This window comes from Teleopsis dalmanni, chromosome X (genome assembly GCF_002237135.1).
Source record: "Teleopsis dalmanni isolate 2A chromosome X, ASM223713v2, whole genome shotgun sequence".
Taxonomy (NCBI): domain Eukaryota; kingdom Metazoa; phylum Arthropoda; class Insecta; order Diptera; family Diopsidae; genus Teleopsis; species Teleopsis dalmanni.
In genome coordinates this window covers 80,520,964-80,543,708 of record NC_051848.1, presented here as the reverse complement: position 1 = coordinate 80,543,708, position 22,745 = coordinate 80,520,964, and the positions used below count along the sequence as shown (strand labels likewise).

General features: G+C 30.7%; 1 protein-coding gene across 2 annotated transcripts in view; it reads left to right on the top strand.

Annotated features, from left to right (window-relative positions):
• The first annotated feature begins 1,142 nt into the window (after positions 1 to 1,142).
• The window catches only part of LOC119687622 (tyrosine-protein phosphatase Lar), a 122,119-nt gene continuing 100,516 nt past the window's right edge, over positions 1,143 to 22,745 (top strand). For both annotated transcript variants that reach the window (XM_038102011.1, XM_038102010.1), the window contains exon 1: positions 1,143 to 1,316. In XM_038102011.1, the coding sequence (XP_037957939.1) occupies positions 1,217 to 1,316 (100 nt within the window). In that variant the 5' untranslated portion in view covers positions 1,143 to 1,216. The remainder of the gene's footprint in view (positions 1,317 to 22,745) is intronic.

Sequence of the window (22,745 nt, the reverse complement as noted above, 5' to 3'; positions counted from 1 at the left end):
TTTATTTATTTTATATATTTTACCTTTGCCGAAGTTTTAATTTATTTTTCAAAAGTGTTGCCATTTTGTATCTCATTGTGTTCAAAAAGGAAAACAACAATTATGTCTATGTTTTGCATTGGCAATGCTGTGCCCGCTCCTCCTTTCACTTTGTGCTTTTATGTGAGTTTTTTTAATTCCGCTTTTAATTAACCGTCATTTTTCTGCTCTTAACATATTTTACCACTTTTTTGCTACCACATGTAAAAGCTATGAATGTTCCACAATACGTGCAATTTTTTTTATACAAACGCACACTACGCCAGTTGACAGACAGTAGAGAGCGCACATAAACACACAAACTTGTGCTTTTAACTTTTCAAATGAGAAAAAGTTCGCTTTGCATTTATTTTTTTTTGTTCTTGTTCTTGTTTTTATTTTTGTTTTTGTTTCTCTACTTAAAGTCCACAGCCTTTGTCTGATCACATCTATTGTTTTAACGCTTCTACCATTCATAGTTTATATGCATATTTTATGCTGAACACACGAGCAGAGACCGAACAGCGACACTTATTGTAGCCTTTTAAATATGGTAGCGCGCAACATAAAAAAATGAAAATAAAAAAAACAAAAAATTTTATGCTTTAATATTACGTATAGAAATACAATGCAAGAAAAGAAAATCAAAAAGTAACTTTGAATGAATGTAACATAGGCATAAGCAGCAAGAGCAAACCAACCCACACGTTAAAGGACCTCTGCAGTAGCGTAAAAGCGCACTAACAAAAGCAACAAATAAAACAAGACTGCATACAAAAACGTCACTGCTGCAATAACAACATAGACGAAGTAACAGCATTAACAAGACCAACAGACACTGTTATGGTGGGGCACAAAAACAGAGCTACTGACTTCTGCTAAAAGGTGTGATATTCACTTAAAATTACACGTTGGCTGTCATATTTTTATTCGCCCCTACAAACGTACAACTTTAGCAATATTTTCACATCTCTTATATGCAATAAATAAAAAATAAAAAAAAGTAAAAAACTACTTTAAATCTCTTCTATATACGCGTTATTTTCTTTTGCTCACATTTACTATAAATGTTATATGAATAATTTTTGTAATGAAATTTATTTCTTTGTTCATTGCAGGTGATAAAACGCCACCCGGTTTCCCAGTCATAACTCAGAATCCAAGCACACGGGTCATCGAAGTTGGCCACACTGCGGTAATGCAATGCAAAGCCATCGGAAATCCGACACCTACAATATATTGGATTAAAAATCAGACAAAAGTCGATATGAGCAATCCACGTTATTCCATAAAGGATGGTAAGTGAAAATGGCAAAAATTATATCCATGGCATATACATCTACATCTATCCATATATGTTATACATAAATGTATATATACACATTTACATATTTCTTCTCGTTATATTGTTATTTGACTTTTTTTCTGTGTTATTCATATATATATTAATTATGCTGGCGAGTCGGTCGGATGAAGTCCAGACAAGCACTCCCAGCAAAGAAAACGCGCAGAATAGTCGCAACGACACAGGATATATTAAATTACGCAATGCTCCGAGCGAAAAATTTTAAATTTAATTATTTTAACACAAATGACAAAATAGAAAAATAAAAAAATATCCATTTTCGTTTTTTCTTTTCACCACTTTTTAAGGATATTAATGTATTAATGGAATTTTACATGAAAGGAAGAGAACTTCATCGAATCTGGTTTTGGCGCACAGAACCATGTTTTGATCTCTTTAAGGATAACACAACAAATCAGGACTTTCTCTTTCCGTATTATGCCCTGCATATTGTCCTAAAATCGGGACATTTTTGTGGAGAAATGTATTCGTTTCTGTAAATAATGTAATTTTCCTAAATACTTTTTTATTATGCACATAATGCTTGGAGTTCATTATTGTTCCTTCCTCTTTTCAAAAAATTAGCGCCATCTATTGAATAGTTATTAAAAACACATGCGACTATTCTGAAATGGATTAAGGTTCAGCAGTACATTGTTTCAACTTTTCATGTATCAAAGATGTGAATCTATGGATCCAAACTTTGCTATTATTGATATATTGGTTTCTTCGCAACATTGTTTTGCATTTGGTGATAACTTTTCAATTTTTCGAAAGCATTAGCCAAAAATGAACCTTAAAAGCGGAAATTATTTTCTGTTAAGTTCATTACAAATTTTCTAACTTTAAATAGTAGCATATGTTTGCGTGTTTATTACTCTTAAATATATATATTCAGTAGTATGGTTCATAAGAATGAGTTTTTCGAAACAGCATCTCCGTTTTAAAGTAATCCGTTAGCCGAAGAAACCGATATTCTTGCGGACACGAAAACTGGAACCTAACCGAAAATAATATGTTAGTTAATTTTGGTTGAATATATAAAGACTCTGGTACTTGATTATTTACGCAGCTACTTAAAATTTCAGGAAAACAATATTTGATTTATAAACTCGAAAATATGTGTTTTTTTTTTATAAAAGTATGTTATACCTATGCTATTTCAAAGGAATGAATAACATTAGCAATAGCAAGAGGCGTTCAAAATTTAAATACAGGCAATTAAACCAAATGTTCCCAAAGACCACTCATGATAAATATTTTGTTGTGTCAGAAATAATATCGTTAGTATAAAAACTCATTTAAAAAAATTTAATTTTAATAAATTGTATTTTAATAATTAAGTTATCTTTAGCTTAATTGAGATTTAATGACGTATATTTCTGATTTTTTATTTTATGAATGTAAAGTCAACTCGAAACTTAGCAAAGAACTAAATTTTAAGAATATATGATTTTTTAGCAAAAGACTTAAAAACTTAATCATATTTTTACTTGAGTTTACGTATTACAACACCGGTGTACTATATTAACGCAGTGTTGCCGGATTACAGCGGTACTCAAATTATTATAATCCTTATAACAACAATAATAAAAATAATAGATTGATAGGACATGTACACATACCCAGGAGACTCGTTGGCAGAGGAATTACAAATCTACAATCGCTTCTTCAACGCCAAATATTCAAATAAGTAATTACTTCTGTATCAAGACCGAAACATATGTTCTATACACAAGTAACAGACAAGCAGACACTAACTTCCCACCACTAAATCTAAGAAAACAGTGATCCATTAACCATCTTATCTATATAGAAACTACAATAACAACTCAGAAATCAAAAACAATATAAAATAGGTCAGTCACATTAACTCAAACAATTGACACAAACTAAAAAATTTATTATGTCAATACAGTATTGAGTAGTTAATACCAGAACATATTCAAAACACGGTATAAAAAGTTCTTTAAAAACCAAACGATACCAAACGCATATCATTAACAAATGCATTATGTTAGCAGCAACGAAATATAAAAATTGACACGAATATATGGGTAAAATTCTTCATATAAACATAATCAAACAATGCAAAATACCTGAGATCATCACACAAAACTCCTCTTTAGTAATCCGCCTAGGAGACTCACATTAGTAGACCGGATATTATTATAATAAAAACACAACAAAAAAATCGCACTTTTCAGCCCCACTAGACAACTACATAAATAAAACATAAAACAACAAATTAGATAAATACTCACAACAGCCGAGACCTTAAAATAGCAAAACCAAATCCAATAATAATCAGTTCAACTACAACCATAGCAACGACAACAAAAGTAATAGTAGATCTTCATCTCAAGGAATATATGAACACAAAAATGCAGAAAGCAGTAGTATGACGATGAACCTAGTCAAAGAGGTCTTGGGATGATGGATTAAAAAATAAATTAAGCCCCTACAATCAAGCATTTCGTTGGTTTAAGATTCAGAAATTCGAGTAATTCGAATATATAACATTAGAGCTACCGAATTAAATTACTTTAAAGTTACCAGTCTTAATTTTCAAAATTTTAAAATCTGAATTATTAAATTATAGTATATTTAGAAAGTTTCTTTTGGTTAGATAGGCTTCCACTGTATTAATCAGTACCCTTAAATTTTTATTTGCTAACGAGGTGCTCAACTGTAAGCCTTTGTAGTGCACAAAAAATGTCCTAGTACCATTATCTGTATTTTATTGAACAAAATCGAAAATTTCTCACAACTTAAAAACAGTATAGTTTTTGTAGTATAAAAAAAAAATACGACGATATGGCGAATACTTGTAAGAAGAGTGTGGAAGATAACGTTTTAAATACCACTCCAACTCAGATTTTCATTTTTCTTACAGAACTATTTTTAAGTACTATATTATGTGTATTGATCTACTTTTTTGCCACTCAGCTTGCAGCTTCTCTTGCAGGTCTCATTTTAAGTATTATCTTACGGATATTGATTCACAAATCTTTGTGATTTTTATACTGCTTCCATATACTCTTGAAAACAGTTTTTCATTTCCGAAAAAAATATTCTGGCGAATATTTATCTATCAATAGCATTGCTTATTTTTAGTCCAGATTTACTTGAAACTTTTGAAAAAAATAAATAGGTATTTATTGAAGACAATCTATAATCTTCCTGTAAGTTGTACTGTCATCATATACTATCATTGTGCTTTGTAGATTTTAAATTACTTTACTTGGATTATATATCACAAATTAAAGCAATATAATCCTACTCAAAACTTTTGTCCACTTTTCTTCGGAAGATAGTCCAAAGTGTTGTACATATTTTGTGGTTCTTCTTCAGTTTCGAATGCATCACATAATGCATTTGCATTTTTTTTTGAAAATCATACTCTTTTTATTTTAAATTGAAAGCAAAACTTTAATTACTTATCTGAAGACTCTTTACAGTGCATAAGCAAAACCTTACTTAAGTAAACAAAACTAAAAGTCTTTATTACCTGTTATTTTTACAAAGTTCTACCACCTTAAGATACTAACACTTCTCTTAGTTTATTTTAGCCAAGTTTGTTGACAAGAAATTTTTTCATTTTTCATTTTCCATTTTCCATTTCACAATTTGAACATTTTTTGATTTTCGTTTCATGGTCCTTTTCGTCCTTTTCATCCTTTTCATCTTCGTCCTATTCTGTGTGTTTAATTCACTTAAGATCAACACAAACCCTGGCCTGGTTTGGCCAGCTCACTTCAAGGCCCCCAGACAAAATCACTGGCACGTACATAGCATACAAATGCACTTTTCCATCACTGCTGACCTTTTATGCTGCTTAAATTGTTATTAACATTGTTAGCCTTTGTGTTAGCTCAAGTTTAATTTGACTCAAATGTCTACCGAACTCTCCTGACTTTGTTAAAAATGTCAACATGAAATTTGCAACGAAACTCTTAATCATAATTTAAACTTTTTAAGTAGAGCAGAAGTCAAAGCGAAGTAGTTTTTGCCAAAGTTTTATCTGTACAAACTCTTAGTAGATTTGAGCACAAATATTTTGATAAATGTATAGCAACGGATGAAGGATAAGCTTTAGTTATGCATATAATGAAATTAGAGTGCGTCATTAAAACGCTCCAGATTGGTATATATGTGGGGTCTACAGGGTGTGGTCATCGCAAAGCTAAGATATGGATTACTCCAGGCAATAATAAGAAATAAAATATTTTTGCTTTATGAATATTCATTAGGTTGAGGTACATAAAATCTTTATATTTCCACTATTTATTTTTATTTGTTTACGAAATTAGTTTACGACTCTTTACACTCGTTCGTATCTGAGTTGGTCGGTCAGAAGAAAAAGCCATTTATTTTTGCTTGTTTCATTAAAAACATTTTATGCTGTATTAATAAATATTTTTCTTTACCCTTGCACAAAGCTAATGAAAATTATGCTCAAGACAAATGAAAAGCCTTAGCATAATACGTCATTGCCACAAGTGCACAATAAAAAAATACTAAACTTGAATTTAAATTACCAGGAGCACTTTTGTGCTTGTCTATGCAATTAAATTTTTATAACCAAAACAATAAACCTCCCACGACCCACGACCCACCACCCACTATGCATGGCTTGGCATAGCATGAACTGGCATGGCGTGGACTGGCATGGCGTACCGTGTCCTTGCATGCGGTAACATAGCCAACCAACCGAGGCACGCTTTATCATAATTAAGACCTGCTCTTGGTGTATGGCGCGCTTAACTAGAAAACCGTAATTTCATGCTTGCCAATGTTGGAGGCTCAATCTTACCGCAGTTAGTGTAGAACCAATATGCCGGGCTTCCTTCCGCTAACCACAACGCAGAAGAACTATTTTAATTGAATAAAAGCATGTTGGGAATGCTTAATGAATTATCGTGTGCGGTAGGAAGAGAGCAAAAAAAGTAAAACCAACAAATTAAAAATAAATTTTAGGAATAAGGACAATAGGGGAGCAATCGTAATACTACTCAGATTGAACTAAATTAAATCGATGATTTACATATTTTATCTGAATAATTTTTTACGGTTTTGATTGCTGCTAAAAAGAAGGTGCAGTTCTCATAAATAACAAAAATAAGGAAATCAAATGAATGAATGAATTACCTGACCCTTTTCTGCTGCAAAATTGTTTTCGAATAACATTCAGCTATGTGTATCCAATCTTTATAAAAGATGATATTTCAAAATTTTTAAAAATTTTCATAATTCTATTTAAAACGACGATCCTTACAAAAATCTGTTAATTTATGTTAGCATAGGTTAGGTTATATTTCAAAAATCTCAAAAGTCCACTTATTCCTATTGGCTCATTTTATTACTGTACAAGTACTTAAATTTAAAAATCATCTTTTGCAAAGCCTAAAATGCTATTTAGAAGGAAGTCTTTTATTTGGCTAGGGTCCTCAAACAACGAAACCCCTTACATAACAAGGATAAAATATTTGTTGCATTTTTGAGATCTAAACCTTATGCAAAAAGAATCTTAATTGCATTAATTTCATTTTAGCACAAGCAACGCATTAAAATTTAGAATATGTACTGTAGACATACTCGGATTTGTCAAGAACCCGACTAAAACATGCTTTGATATAAGCTAATATAGCCAATTAAATAATATTAAAAAAGAAACAAATAATAAAAAGAAACGAACAAACCAAATAGCATAACCGGTCTATATGGTTCGAGCTTAAGTAATCTTTTAAAAATGCTTTTGAAAATAATGTCATTCTATAAATCTTGATTTTAAATATTTTAGTAGTGGTGTGGCTATTATAGTAGTGTCTATTTGTATTTGTTGTTACCACGTGAAACCAGCAATATATATAACGGTCCTGACCTAAAATGAAATACTTCTAGTTAATTTTATTAAAATACATGAAACTCAAGCTGTTTTGTATATTTTTTTTCACTGATCAATCTTTTTCTTTTATTTCTATTTTTTTATTTTTATTTTTTTATTTTATTGTTTTATTTTAATTTTTTTATTTTATTGTTTTATTTTAATTTTTTTTTTACGGAGAGGAGGCTTAAAGATGCCTGACGCATCGTCACTATATCGTCACAATAGTGATGTGCCCGTTCCCTCTCATGTACCAAACCGATTCTATTCTGAAACTTTATCGGGAATACTTCAAAATAGGTTCCCTATGTTGGTTTTCCATTAAAACATTTAGTTTTTCGTCGGTAGCCTGCGTCCAGAACTCGCTTAAGTTTATTTGTTTTTTTCTTTTTTAAAATTGGCCATTTTCTAGATCATATTTTTTTCGTTTGAGTTTCATCTTCGTTGTGATATCTTCGACGTTTATTTTTACCGACTATTGTTTCAAGTGATGTTCTTTCGGTGTTGCATCTGTTGTATTTGAAAATGGTGTGTTCAGCGTTGTCTTCGTCTGCATTTCCGTGTATGCATTTCGGATCATTTGCTTTGAATTGAGTTAGTTGAAAGGAATTGAGCTGATTAATCTGTGGAAAAGATTTATACTTTAGCAGTGTGAGGTGGCTATTACTTCGATCAAAATCAAAACTTGAACAATACTTTTCCATTCATTGTGTAGGCACGCCTCCGAATTTTCAAAAAATCGCAATGTAAAACCAATTTAAGTAAATTTATTTATTTGTTGTTTGCTTTTCGTGTTGAGTTTAATAATTAGTTTAATTACTCGCATTACTTTTTCACATATAATATAATATTCAAATTCTTTTGTGTATTTTCACATATTTCAAAACAAATCAACAGCACATTTTCAACAATTTATGGCTCACATAATTTATTTGCTACACATACTGTCAAGAAATATTTCAAGTAGTGTACGGAATGGAACGATGGAACGACAGTGGCAGCAGTAGTTGTAATTTACCCAGCAAGCAAGTCTATGTGTGCCACTTTGTCTTACTTTTCTTTAAAACTCCGATTTAAAGCTCAAACTAAAATAATATTTATTACGGCCAACAAAAGTCAGTTAGTTTGCAAGCCAAGTCAAATCGAACCAAGCCAAACCAGATCAACCCAATCCAACCCAAGGCAACCAAAACCAAGTCAAAGCAAATGCCAAACGAAAACTCAAAGAAATACAACAAAAACAAAAACAAAGACAAAAATAAAATTAAAAGCAAAAGTAAAGGTGTCAACCTCCGAAAATATCAGCTATGCAAAGAAGCCATATATGCAGGCAATGAGTACTCGTAAGCGTACAAAGCGCAGTGCAAAAGTTAAAGGTTCAATTTCCGGCATATTGCCAAATTTTCTAACCTGCTTGCTGGCTTATTCGGTTTTCGGTATAAATCACAATAAGAACAACATGTTTGTTTTATATTAAAAAGAAATTTATATGCGATTACGTAGATGGCACGGCAGTTGGGTGGTTGGATGGTTAGATGTTTAGATGGTTCGATGGTTGGGTGGATGATGGTATGTGGGATCCAAAGGTGTGAGCGTCAGCAGAAAGGCATAATAACGAATGAAATCAAATTGGTATCAAAAGAAAATCATAAGAAAAGTGTTGCCAAGGATACGTTTGGAAACCGTAAATCTTGAGATCAACGCAAAGCAAGTATATTTCTAGTAAAACATGCTGCAACGACAGGAAAGACAAATTTCTGCCAAAGGATATGAGGCAACAAATAAATGGCAAAGGGAAAACAGCATGCACTATGGATAACAAAAATAAAAATTCTTTAAAAAATAAAATAATATATATATATGTAATGCACACATAAAAAAAATTTAAATAAAAGGAAATGCTAAGTAGTGAGCTTAATGTGTGTTGGAGCACTGTTTGTGTGTGTTTTCATGACTGCAGTGAAAAGTATTTTAATGCCAGAGGGAAACTGGATTTTTCCGAAATTTTTTTATATATTTTTTGCTTTTCATTTATTTATTTGTTCTGTAAATTTTTTATTTTTAACAAATATCGGACTATGTCAAAAATATCATTTTTCAAAACGCAAAAAACAAAAACAAAGTTACACTACCTTCAACCTTTTTATATTTCAAACGAAATAGAAAGTAGAAATAATAAACAAAACAGCAAAATGTAGTGGAAAATGAGCAGAAAAAAAATTAAAATCATAAACATAAAAAACTAAGGCATACCCTTTTGCCATTTAAAACAAAAAAAAAAAATACGAAAAAATAAAAAATATATAAAGCGCACTTTATGTGAAAGCTACACTCTAACCGTATAAGCAATTTTATTAAACAATACCCTCAGGGACAGTCTTTCCGTAACCTTCACTGTCCTTTTATGTACTTATGATATTAACTCTTTTTTCGTCGCCTACAACGAGTACTGCTGGTGTTTTTCGCAGCTTTAGTAGTAGGGAGTGGAAGCATGCTTTTGTACTTCGTAGGCCTAATATTCCTTTGCTTTTTTCCTTTTAAGGAAATACCAATACTCCAAGGTAATATCCACACAAAAGAAAAAAACGCAGAAAATGCACAAAAATGTCAACACAAAATAAAATATTATTTTATTTTATTTTATTTTCTTTTTTTTTAATTCCTATCGTGAGCGACCCTAAAGGCAACAATGCAAAAATCTCTAACTCAAGTTAAGCTAAAGCGCACAGTGTAGGAAACACTTTGTTGTTCAGTTTTTTCTGTTTTTTCTTTTTTTTACGCTATTTTTCATTTTGTAATCATGAAAATAAATGACTTGAAATGAATAAACAAGCAAAAACTCAAACCGGAAATACAAAGCATCAAAAGCGGAAAGCAAACATTTGTGTCAATAACCTGTCGGAAACTACGGTTCAATAGCAACAAAACAGAAACATATAGGCTTAGTTTGGCAATTGCTTCAACACAATTGCCAGGCCAATCGACTAAAAAGGAGAGAACGCTTTCAATTCAAAGTGGGACAGATATATATCATTATCCTTTGTTAATTCTCTTACTCTCTTTGTTTTATTGTTTTTCGAAGGTGAACGATTTAATTGTATTACAAACATTTTTAATATAATTAATAATTTTGAGTTTGCATATATCAAACGGAAATTGCATTATTGAATCAAATTGCAAATTTAATTAAAAAATTTACTTATATTTTATTATTTTTTTTTTATGTGGTGTAGTATAGTGGATTATTGAATAAAACTTATTTTTACGTATTAAACAGGCTATTTTAAACAAGAATAAATGTACATATATACATTAAACTATATTTATATGCAATTCGCAAAAATAATATATTTTGATATTAAGTTTTTCTTGCCGACGGGTTTGAATAGCAAAGTAGAAACAAGAACAAAAATGTTATTTAATTTATTAAAATTTGACTGACCATACAACGCTGTTTCTAGTACTGCCAAGTACTCATAATCAGTGATCTTAGGAAATTATTTATTTTATATTTTTTTTTTATTTAATTAGTGACACTAACCAAAGCACTTGCCGTGTTTTTAAGTTAGAACGAGCTTATAAACTACAGCTTTATTTGGATTAGGTACCGCTTCTAATTTGACAGGCACGCGTTCTAAGCCTAGCACTTGCAGCACAAACAAATTATATGCGGACTATAAACTAAATAAGAAATTCGAATATTTCATAAGACCAATTCTAACACAGCTTTTTAAAATGGAAAAATGATAAAACAGAGAATCATATTACTGGAAACTTATATTCATACAACTTGTATATACAGCCTTAACAAACTAGGAAGTTGATGACCACGATAACCTAATCTAGATTTCAAGAAAAAGCAAAACGGTTTTAACCAATCTTCTCGGATGTGCCCTTTCTCAAGTGTCTTACTATTATACATAACTTTAGCATTAACAGAGATAGTATTAAGTAATCACTTAAGTTTAGTTCGCCTGACATATTATTTTTTGTGATAGCGTTGAATTAAATAGAAAGCTTTCCCATTTGTAAAGAAAGTTTTATAGTATCCTTTAGAGAAAATTCCTTCATATAAGTGCTTAATAACATATCAAGTTCAGAATGTTATAATGAACCACATCTGTGTGCGTTTACTCATTTTCGGGATGTGTTAATTATTTCATACACTTTATCATATTACTCCCATTTTTTTATTTACTTCTATAAACCGTCATGGCGAGTGTTACCGAACGCAAATATTGCCAAAATAAACTTAGTCCCAGTGCCGCACTGAAAATTACGTAATTAACAAATTTAGTTGCCATACCGCAACCACTGCTGCTGCAGCCAAAAATTGCATCAGCACACTCCTCCGTGCACGGCCATATGGAGTATGACCCAGTAGGAGTTTAAAATTACACTAAAAATGTTGGATCAGTGCTCAGCAGACCACACATTTGGACTGAAACAAAGTAAATGTTGATAGAGTTTTGCAGTAAAGGGTTAACACGAGTTCATTAGCTCATTGCGATTTAGAAGACGAAAAAAGAAACACGTTTTTAAAATTTTGAATAAAAAAAAAATTTCCGGTATAGTTTTAATATCTACATATAGAAACTCAACAAATATATTTATGAAAAAGCAACAGTAGTCCATCTTAAAATAATTTCTTGTGAGTAGTTTGTTTTCTTTTTCAACTTTTTTGTGGTATGCTTCACTTAAAGCTTTATAGAAGTCCAATGTCCTCTCTACGTAGTGTAATAATGGTGAGATCGTAGTTCGGAAATGGTAAGATTTCTTGAGCACTTGTGCCAAAGTTAGTATTATCAATTCAAATATTCCACCTGTGACGTGGCGGACACGTCGCTGGTCAAGAGACACTGCTATACTACAAATATGAGACCCATTTCATTGATTTAAACCAACCCACCATATTATTCTTATTTACAAAGTCGGTAATGGTGAGGTGAATGATAATGAGTATGGTAATAAGGTCTGCTTTTATCGCATCAGTGTTGAACAGTATTGAATATGGACGTCCTACGAAAATATAAAAAAGACTTTTGTTTGTAGGAGTATTGGGTTTTAGCAATATGGACAAATTGTATCCTCAGCTCATTTCCTGAAATTATTTGAAATTTCACCTTCGCACTATCGGGTCATGCTTTGGCAAATGGAGCGGATTTTAACAAAAATCGACTCCATCACCTTCGATGGAGGTTACAATTTATGAACTGTTATAATGAAATAGATCTTATTATTTTATTAGAGGATTAATCGTAACAAATCGCTTTATATAGTCATACTATTTAATATATGGCTCATGTCATCTATCACGTAGTATTCTTCCCAGAGTAAAGAACATCTTGTTAAACGTAAGTGACATAAAAGGGGAGTGGTGCATCAATATAAATTGTCACTGATATCACTGATATCGATTATGAGGATACATTTAGCTATCGAGTCACCAGTAACAGTTTGATAAAAGTTCTCTATGAATTAGTGTGATGTTCATTCTGAGAATCCCATCGAAGTTCACATATTTACACAAAAACTCCACAGCTATTGTGCTGGGTTCAACAAGCAAGCCTGTTATGAACAAAGGGCTTACAAAATTGCAGGATAATTGTGTGCTGGCATGAGAAAGGAGCCGTGTAAATCTTTTATGAATGCAAATCAGTACGTACGAAAAAAATAAAATGATGGCATAATAAATGAAACTGTAAAGGAAGAAACGAATAAAGGAACATGCGGTACTGCTCAACTACACTTCCGCGCAGTTAACGTAGTCATAATTTTTTTTTAACTTTTTGTTTGTACTTCTTCAATATTCGTGGAGCTTCCGCCAAGAGTTTTTACACACGATCCAAAAAAAATTATATCCTGACTTCTTTGCCTAGTGTATGTGTTTGTGTAAGTGTGGAAGAGTTTAACTTGTATTTTAATGGTACATTAATAAAATACGGCATTTTTATTTAATTATGTCTTAATTAAAATAGTTGCACTCGGGGTATTCCTCCCAAATGTCATTAGTTGCTGCTGTCGGTTGAGTCATTAGAAGTAATACGAAAACTTAGTGAAAAATAACTAACAAAAAAACTGTGACTTATGCTTAACTTTAAGGATTAGTAGGGTTAATCCTAGAAAAGTCAAAATAGCAGGTTTCTTTCTTCATTATTAAATTTATAAAAATTTATATAAATTAGTTAAATTTAATGGCAAATGCAAGGTGTTATATTTATGAGCATATAGCAACAAAAATATTGTAGTGTTTGAGGAATAAAAATATTTTGAATCAATAGTTACAAGTGAATAATATTACTGCCCAACTTTGATCGGTAATTAGTAAAGAATACTAGATCGAAAATTTTTATCACCACCTGATATTAGAAAATCCTACCCTAAAAACATTTTGACTTTTATTTTAAGGACTAAGTATCTTCTGTTCGATTGTTAAAATACAGCCAGTCCATCAATATTTCGTCTGTTTGCATTTTATTCCATTTAAAATAAAGCAAGGTGTCTACGTACCTTTTTTTCGTTTAGATTGTTAGCATGAGAGTTCTGTCAGAGTCGTGGTGCTAACTAATGTTCTATTCTATTCTATTCTGGGTGCAGCTCTTTCATTCGAATACAAAGTTTTTTGTTCGATTAGTGTCACATGTTAAATCAAAAGATCAGATCTGTTATGGTAGTTGTGCCCCATTACATTGTGAGTTCAACACGCTCAATTTTCATTCTATTCTGTTCTAAAGCTCTATTAATCCAGCACCGACTGTATCTACAATTCTAAATTGAATTTAAAATATATTTAAGAATGGAGAACATGAAATGATTAAAAGAGGTGTCCTTTTTGTTTAGCATATATGGTGGTGTATAGAACGTGTTATAAATTATAATTTTCAACTTAAATCTTTTTAACCAGACACCCCTCTTGTACAACGGGTATCCATTCTTGCGAGTTAATTTTAACATATATTTCCCCACTTATTTTATTTATTTCACCACTTATAATATTTTTTGTTCACCATGCATATAACATTCTGTTATAACATATCTCACCACATGTTACAGGATTTTATACACCACTGCATTTTTTTTGATAAAATTTTAAGTCATAATCTAAAAGTTAATTAAAATAATCACTCTATGAGGTTGTTCTTAATTACTTCTTTTTGTTTCAAGTTTTTTTTTCACTTTTTTTATTTTTCGGTATGTTTTTGGTTCTGACTTACAAAAGCGTACGTAATGACAATTTCGTAAAAGTTCCTAGCGCCTTTGGCTGTCTAATATATTATTCATTATAATTTTCTTCTCCGCATGCCTTCACCTGAGTAATCTTAAAGCAAAGTAAAAACGGAGCAGTCCATCTGCCGACAACCCACCTACATGAGCATGGGTGTTGTAGACAACCCATCTACAAAATTTTCGTAATTTTCTCTTACGTTGTTCTTTTCTTACGTTTTGTTGTATTATTTATTTGCTTTTTTTTGCTTTTGCGTTGGAAACTTTTTTAACTTCTCCCACACGAACTTAATTTTTATTATTATATGTTTGTTTGTGTTTTTCTGGAAGTCACAAATTCCTTAAATGTTTTCTTACAGACACTAATTCCAAGCCCATATGTGTGGATTTATGCACACGTACTTACGTACTTTTTTATGGCTGCAGTCTCACGTAATAATGTAATCGTGGTTTCATTTAATTGCATTAGTTACTTCGGAGCACATTTTTTATTATGTTATAAAAATATACCAAATCAGTTCTAGAAGAACATTTACATCCACATGTACTTAGCTTAAACACTTCTTCAGTGCCTAAAAACACTACAAGAAAAATTATTGTTCCAATGATAATTGCAAACTTTCGAGAGTCCTTCAAAGATGAAGTCCAAATAACGTATACACAAAACATCTTTGTATACTTTTCACAGCTACAACTTCAATTTATTATCAATTAAAGAAAATTTGTGATAAATGTGATTTCAATATGTCCATTAATAAATAAAATATTAAACCCATCGAGAAAATTGAACTAATATGACGAATTCACCTGTAATAGAACTTATCGCGTACTATGCATTGTAGACCGATCAATGTACTTTAAGTAAACAAAAATATTTAATTGCATATTTGTAGGCATCTTTTAGGCTTAAATAAAATATATAACTGCAAATTTAGAAAAATTAAAAGATAAAACCGATCAAATATTTATAGTAAACGTTGTTGACAATCATATAATTATCGAGTCCCACTACTACTTGGTAGTGAAGTCTTACTTAGAGGCAGTGAACACCTTACTGGAGATCACTGGTAACTAAACTCAACTGGAGCACTAAAACCATGTCACCTATATGGGAAAAAGGCTTAATTGTTACTAATATTAATATATTATTATCTTTATAATAAAATATTTTTATTTTATTATTTCTACACTTCTTTAAACTATATTTTCATATTCATGAAAGGTTGATAGTTTTTAATAAAATCTATTTCTTTTTGGTACGTTTTTTTTAAAGAATCTATTCCGTTCTGGGACTCTGATTTAAATAGGCTCGCAGATTTTAATACTTGTATCTATAGAGCTTAATGTTAACTACGATTAAATAGTTAACATTAAAAATCATTCTGTTTTTGATCGAAAGGAACGTTATTGACACAGGAAGAATAGTTTTATGTTCAAGAAACGGAGCACTTCAATTTTGGATATATGACTAATTATAAATAAGCGTTAAGAAAATAAAAAGACCATTACAAAATGCCAAGTCTTCGTTAAATAAGACCACACGTTCGACTTAAAGATACGTAGCATTAACCCGATACTTAAGATGTATATATCGTTCTTATAGAATATAATGATATCAGATGATAAGTGTCATTTACAGAAATTAGGGAATCAATAATCTCATCTTATCCTCTATTAAATATTCCAAATGGTTGTTATCCCTTTAGGTGTCGCATGGTAACATATAGGGTCAATGGATCTAAACATACCTCTAAAACTGCTGTCATAGCTTAATGTGACCTCACTTTCTGTAAGATTTTTATTTCATTATTTAAATAAAAATTTCCAAGAATTTTTTGATGAATATGTTATTATTTGAAAGTTCATATACATATGCTTGGTGAAAGTTTTCTATGTGACAACTAAAAACTTTTCTGTGTCTTTATATGCTTTTTATTTGCTTAATAATTTAAAAAATGTAAAGCTATGAAAATGTGTAAATATTTCTTCACGTATTATGATATGGTGTTGGATTAAAACGATTAAAAACGTTTTTCACATTCATATAACAAAATCAAATTAAATTTTCTTGGCGACTCAATTATACGTATTATATATGTTATTTTAATTAGTTTTCCATTTATTAAAATGTGACATTTCTATTTAGTGTTAGTTTGAACATTTGTGGCATTTAAATAAACCCGCATGGTTTAAATGTTCTAATGCATGGCGCTGTTTGTATGTGTGAACAAACACCTGAAAGTATGCTGTTTACTCTACTACTACTACATACCAACCTACTCCACTACTATTCTTCAAATTCTAATCAGCAAGGGCGTCATCTACAGCAACGTGTCCATCAGTGCGAGTTCTTTGGAATTTCATTTCAGGAAAAAACACAAAATTGTCTGAATGTCTTGGCAAGGCCACAAAGGGCTTTTCATTTGCTCATTTGTCTTATACTTATTGTGTTGTACTTTTCTTTTCGCTCACCAACTTCTTTTTGTTTGCGTCAACCACTTTTCAGTGTTTCATTCAGTTAAAAGCCTTCCAAACAAAAAATTTCACACGTATCTTAGGTCACATGGCAGCGTATTTTTTTAATCCTTGCAATAGGGCACGCACCCGCATTCGCACTCGCAGTCGCACATGTATATATTTGTCACATGCTTATGCTTGTCATCTTAGCAATTGTCAACATATGTTAAGCCCCTACGTGTATACTATTTACTGGCTTATGTACATGATCCTCACGCATACATGTCACTGTACCGGTTTGCCATGTTATTTTACACTAAGCTACGTGTAAGGTCATTTCTGCAGTCGTCTTTTAGGGTTACAAGCTACTTAAGAAGTGTGCAGGCATAAAGCATAAAGCATAACGCACAAAGCATAAAACATAGACTGTAGAGTATAGAGTATAGAATGTAGAATGTAGCAGTAGCAAACCATAACAAATATGATATATGTACGAAGTTAATAAAATGTTTAAGTTGTTTGCATTTTATTTTCTCTGGGAATAGGCGTAGTGCCTAGGTGTGAATTCATCAAATGTGCTGTGCACTATGATTTAACATGTGTCCTTTTTAATGTAACATGCATGAACCTTGACTTTAAGTGTTGTATGCACAATACAACATAAAGGACTAGACTTGCTGTACATGGAAGAAAGTATAAAAAGGTTAAACAAAAGCACACAGAAACTGTAGTAATGTCATAATTGTCGAAAGCGCACTAATTCAGCTATTTACAAAGGTAGTTAAGGGTTTTTCACGGAATGACTGCATGTACTGGAAAAAGATATAAGGATTTCATGTAAAGTTCTACATTATGAAATAAAAAACTTCAATACAAATTTTGAAATACATATGTAATATGTCAGCTGAAGCTTGAACCAGAAACTGATGTTATTCTCTATCTATTATGTCTAATTTCCTTGAAATTTGGTACTTCTCTTAGATTTACTTCTGGACTTTGTTTACAAAGCTTTAAAGGGCTTTGTGTAATTAAAAGTCGAATTTGGTACAATAGGATTCTTCTGGCCGCAGTACCGACTGTTGGGCGATTTTACGACAATCATTTTAAAATACAAATAAATTAAAAAAAATAAATTGTATCTTTTCCCATATAGATCTGTATTATTCTTGTATATATGTTTATTTCATCTATGTTTTTAATGCCCTCTTTTTTTATTATCCAATTAATTTTACCACTTTACTTTACCACCTTTTTAAACTATTCCTATTCATGCCTATTTATTATTTTCCTACTTTCTGGTTCTATTCTTTAAATTTTAATAACTTTCTTGACGCCCTCGTTTTTTATCCATTAAATGAAGTTCTGATCTTACCATATTTCTAAATTTATCTTATTTATGCTTTTATTCTTCTTTCTTTTTTCCAGTTTTATAGTTTAAACATATAAATTTATACTTTCAATGGCCATTTCTTTTATTCTCCAATTGAGTTTCCTACCTACCACTTTTTAAAGCTAATTATAATTACGTCTTTAACGTTTTTTCTCTCTGATTTAGTACTTCAAATATTTTTTATACATTTTTCTAATACCCGTCACGTTTTTCTTTAATCACGTTTCTTATTTTCCTGACTTTGTGAAGTATGTATTTTATCATCCTTCTTTATTCTTTCCGATTCTCTTCTTTAAATAAATTTTACACATTTTTTCAACACCAGCATCCCCTTATTATAGTTTATTTCTTCTCTTGCTACGATTGATCCTAACCCCTCAATCATGCTAGACATTCAAACTTTTTTGACACCTATCTCTCTCTCTCTCTTATTGTATTGTTAATTAGTTTGTTTTGTCTCATTCCATTGCTTTTCTGCTAGCTTTCCATTGTACTTGTTTTCTCCAATTCACCATACAAACGCACCCAAAACACGATTAAACTACAGTCGCTTGCCAAACATAGGGCTAAACAATTTTCTATTCTTTATTGCTTGAGATTTATTATTATTTAGAATAATTTACTAACAATATAATTTTATTTTGATTTGTACTATAATATGTTCCTTACTTATTTATTTATAAATAAAATTTTTATCATATATTGTTTGAGCTGTGCATGTGAGCATATGAGAGTTCATCCTCCACAACAGCTAGTGTTTTGCAGATTATTCTCATCTCAGTGATTGAGTCACTGTTCCGAATGTCTGCTATTTAACAGGATTTGCAGGCTTGGTTAGATGACCCATTTAGTGAGCCATTTAAGCAAATAAATGATAAATTTCCAATCGTGTAATGGCGATTGTAGGTTTCAGCATTAACAAAAATACTACTTATGTGTTAAATAGATAAGCCAGGATCTCTAATTGTTTTTCAAATCCTAGACATTCAAAGACAGATACCATCACCCTAGTAAATATATACTGACTGTTCATTCTAATTATAATTCTTAAAAACATATATTATTCAAAAAAAATATTAACTTCATTTGTAATATATGTTAGGTCTAACCTATTTGAACAATCAATAATAACAAAAAAAAAGTTACTTATGCTTTGAATTTGTTTTAAGTCGAGATAACAATAGAATAGAATAGAAATTAATGGAAAGGCCTTAGCGAAAAAAGGATGCATTGCGATCTTGCTGACATCCCGCTCTAATCTGATATACAAAACTGTGCCTTTTCAATGGCTTAGTAGGGACATCTCATATCAGGTAAAAATAAAATCTCCCAGCCGAGATTAAAGTCAGGTAGTCACACTTAAGGTGAATAGATGTCTCATTTGCTTTCAACTAGAGCCAATTAATCTTATTATGACAATAACGCAAGCTATAATGACTTGTTAGACAAGTTGCCAACAGCTCTAACTGTGTTTTACTAAGTAAAGTCACTTCACCGCCAGATGAATCAGCTTTTTAAAACAATTAAGATATGAGTTCAATTCAGTTATAGTCCATTATTCTATCAGAAACTTAGCTACGCTTTAACATATTGCTCCGGTTTATAAATTTGAATATCTGGTACTTTGTAAAATAGTTTTTGTCTTTTAACAACGCTTTAAAATCTGAGTTATTAAATCAGCGTTTTAATATTTTTTCAGAATATTTGATATCAACAGTAGAATAAGTTATCTTACTTCCTTAAAAACTTTTAATAAATAATTGCAAATATTTATACAAATAAAAAAAATTCTTTTTTTGAATTTTCTCGAACTGCAGTGCATATATCAATCTAATGAATTTTAAGTATTCATTTTAGTGTGATAAGATTAAATTGTTACTCGTACTTTATTGAACCAAAATATTATTTAGTCTTATATGTATGTGCATGTATGTATAATGTATGTACGTATAAACACTTTTTATGAATTATAATCTTAAACCGCAGCAATTTTATTTAACTGCAATTTTTATTGCCTCAAACTGCTATAAAAGTTACAGGAAGAAATTATTGTATACGTGGTGTTAATACCAAAAAGTATGCAATAAATTTCCAAACAATCAAATTTCGTTGTTTCAATAAGACGTGCAAATGCTACGAATCGAAATACGTTTTAAGCCAAAGCCACGTGATCTACTCCACTTCACCTCAGCGATGAATTATTTTAATGGTCACTATTTTATTGTTGGCACAAAAATAATATAAACATCAAATGAAGGATTTTATATGCATGCATAAGCATGTAAATATACACATTTACATATATACAAATCCACACAATACGTGCATTTGTTTTAGGTAGACCTCTCTATATGTCTGTCTATCTTTGGTACTAACTTTTTTCTCTCTTTTTAGTTTTTGTAATGCAATTATACTTTTTAGCTTGTTCGTCAGAGCCATTAAAATGATTTAGCATGACATTCAACGGACTATTAAATTTTTTACTACCATTTGTGCAGCTTTAACTTTATACAAATGGGCGTATACTAGTGTATTTGAGTTTTGTGGCTCTGAGTCTTCGAGCTCCATGGCTAGAACGAACGCAATTTTCGACTACATGTAGCACTAAAAAATTTATTGCGTACAATTAGGTGTTATATAGAATTGTTAAATAATTAAATAAAATACAGGTTTTGCAAAAATTGAAATATATCAAATTTGGCATTCACATTCTTTTTTTTAATGATCTTTTGCATTTAATAAACATTTTGTGTGATTTAAGCGCCTTGAAGTGAGCATTGATGGACAATATTTATTTTTTAAATATATTGCATACAATTAGGTGTTGTGTAGAATTGTTAAATAATTAAATAAAATACAGGTTTTGCAACAATAGACATATATCAAATAAAGCATTCACTTTCTTTAATTTTTTTTAATGATCTTTTGCATTTAATAAACATTTTGTGTGATTTAAGCGCCTTGAAGTGAGGTTTGATGGATAATATTTATTTTTTAAATATATTGCATACAATTAGGTGTTCTATAGAATTGTGAAATAATCAAATAAAATGCAAGATTTGCAAAAATTGAAATATATCAAATAAAGCATATACTTTCTTTCTTTATTTTTAATGAGATTTTACATGTAATAAACATTTTGTATGATTTAAGCGCCTTGAAGTAAGCAATGATGGACAACATTTTTTAAGCAAAAAAAAGATTTTTTATAAAAATTCTGAAGTGAGTTTGAAATATTTAAAGCTTGCAAATATTATTAAAATGTAATTGCATTATTGAGTAAATAGTAACAAAAATTATACCTACAAAAAATTGAATTTTAATTGAAATTAAGTTTCTCATCTAACCATGCGGCTGCTTTGGATATTGCCAATTATTATTATTATGCCAATTTTTAGATTTCAAGTACTAAAACTGAAATTCAACATGAATCGTGTGAAAATTGAAGCACAGACATACGTACTAGACACTTCAGCCAACTGGTACTGGATATATGTTCTTCAAATTTGTTGTACGTAATTGGCTCAAGTATTTAGCACTTATTATTATTGCTATGGGATGTGGTACTGCGACCGTCGGGTCTATTGTGACAGTTTTTGGGCTTAGAGCAGGTCTCTAAGCTTTGTTGCGTCAATAAAAAGAAGTATAGAACCTACTTTACAGAGTTTTATTGTCTCGTCCGTAAGGGTATACATTTCCATAAGTGTATACCGTTCGTGCATTAGCGCAGTGCATTCTAACAACACATGTGTGGCTGATTCCTCATTCTCTTCGCAGAATCTGCAGTTTGCATCCATATATATTTTCAGTTTCGTAAAGTGTTATATTAGTTAGATTTTATTTTAGATTTCTGTGATGATTCTCAATTTTTCTTTTGGTAGGTTCATAAAATCCTGGTATCCCTTACTGTTATAGGTACTAATAAGCGATTTCAATTGTATTAATCTTGACATATTATCCCAGTAATCTTTTTTGTTCTGCTTCTTCTTTATTTTTATGAGGGAAAGGAGCGTATTCTGTATAATCCACAGAATGGTTCCGGCCCCATCAGCGGTATGGCTGCTCCTTTTCTGACTAGATTGTCTGCTTATTCGTTTCCGCGAGTAATATATTCATACCATTATATAATTATAAATGATAAAAAAGTTTCATATTTAATTTTATATTTTGTTTGTTTAATTTAATCGTTTTTCTTAACTAAAGCTTGCAACATATAGAGACAAAGAACATATATAACTCGCGTACCCCAGTATGTCCAGGTACCCACAGAATCAATACCTGATTTGATTCGCTTAGCATTTCGCACTTAAGTCCGCTTTTAAATTTTTCAAGGTTCGAGATCAACCTTTGATTCAATCTTTGAAATCAAAAATTTAGTACATGCAATTGATTTAAATAAATATTTTCAAAGTACTTAACTTTTT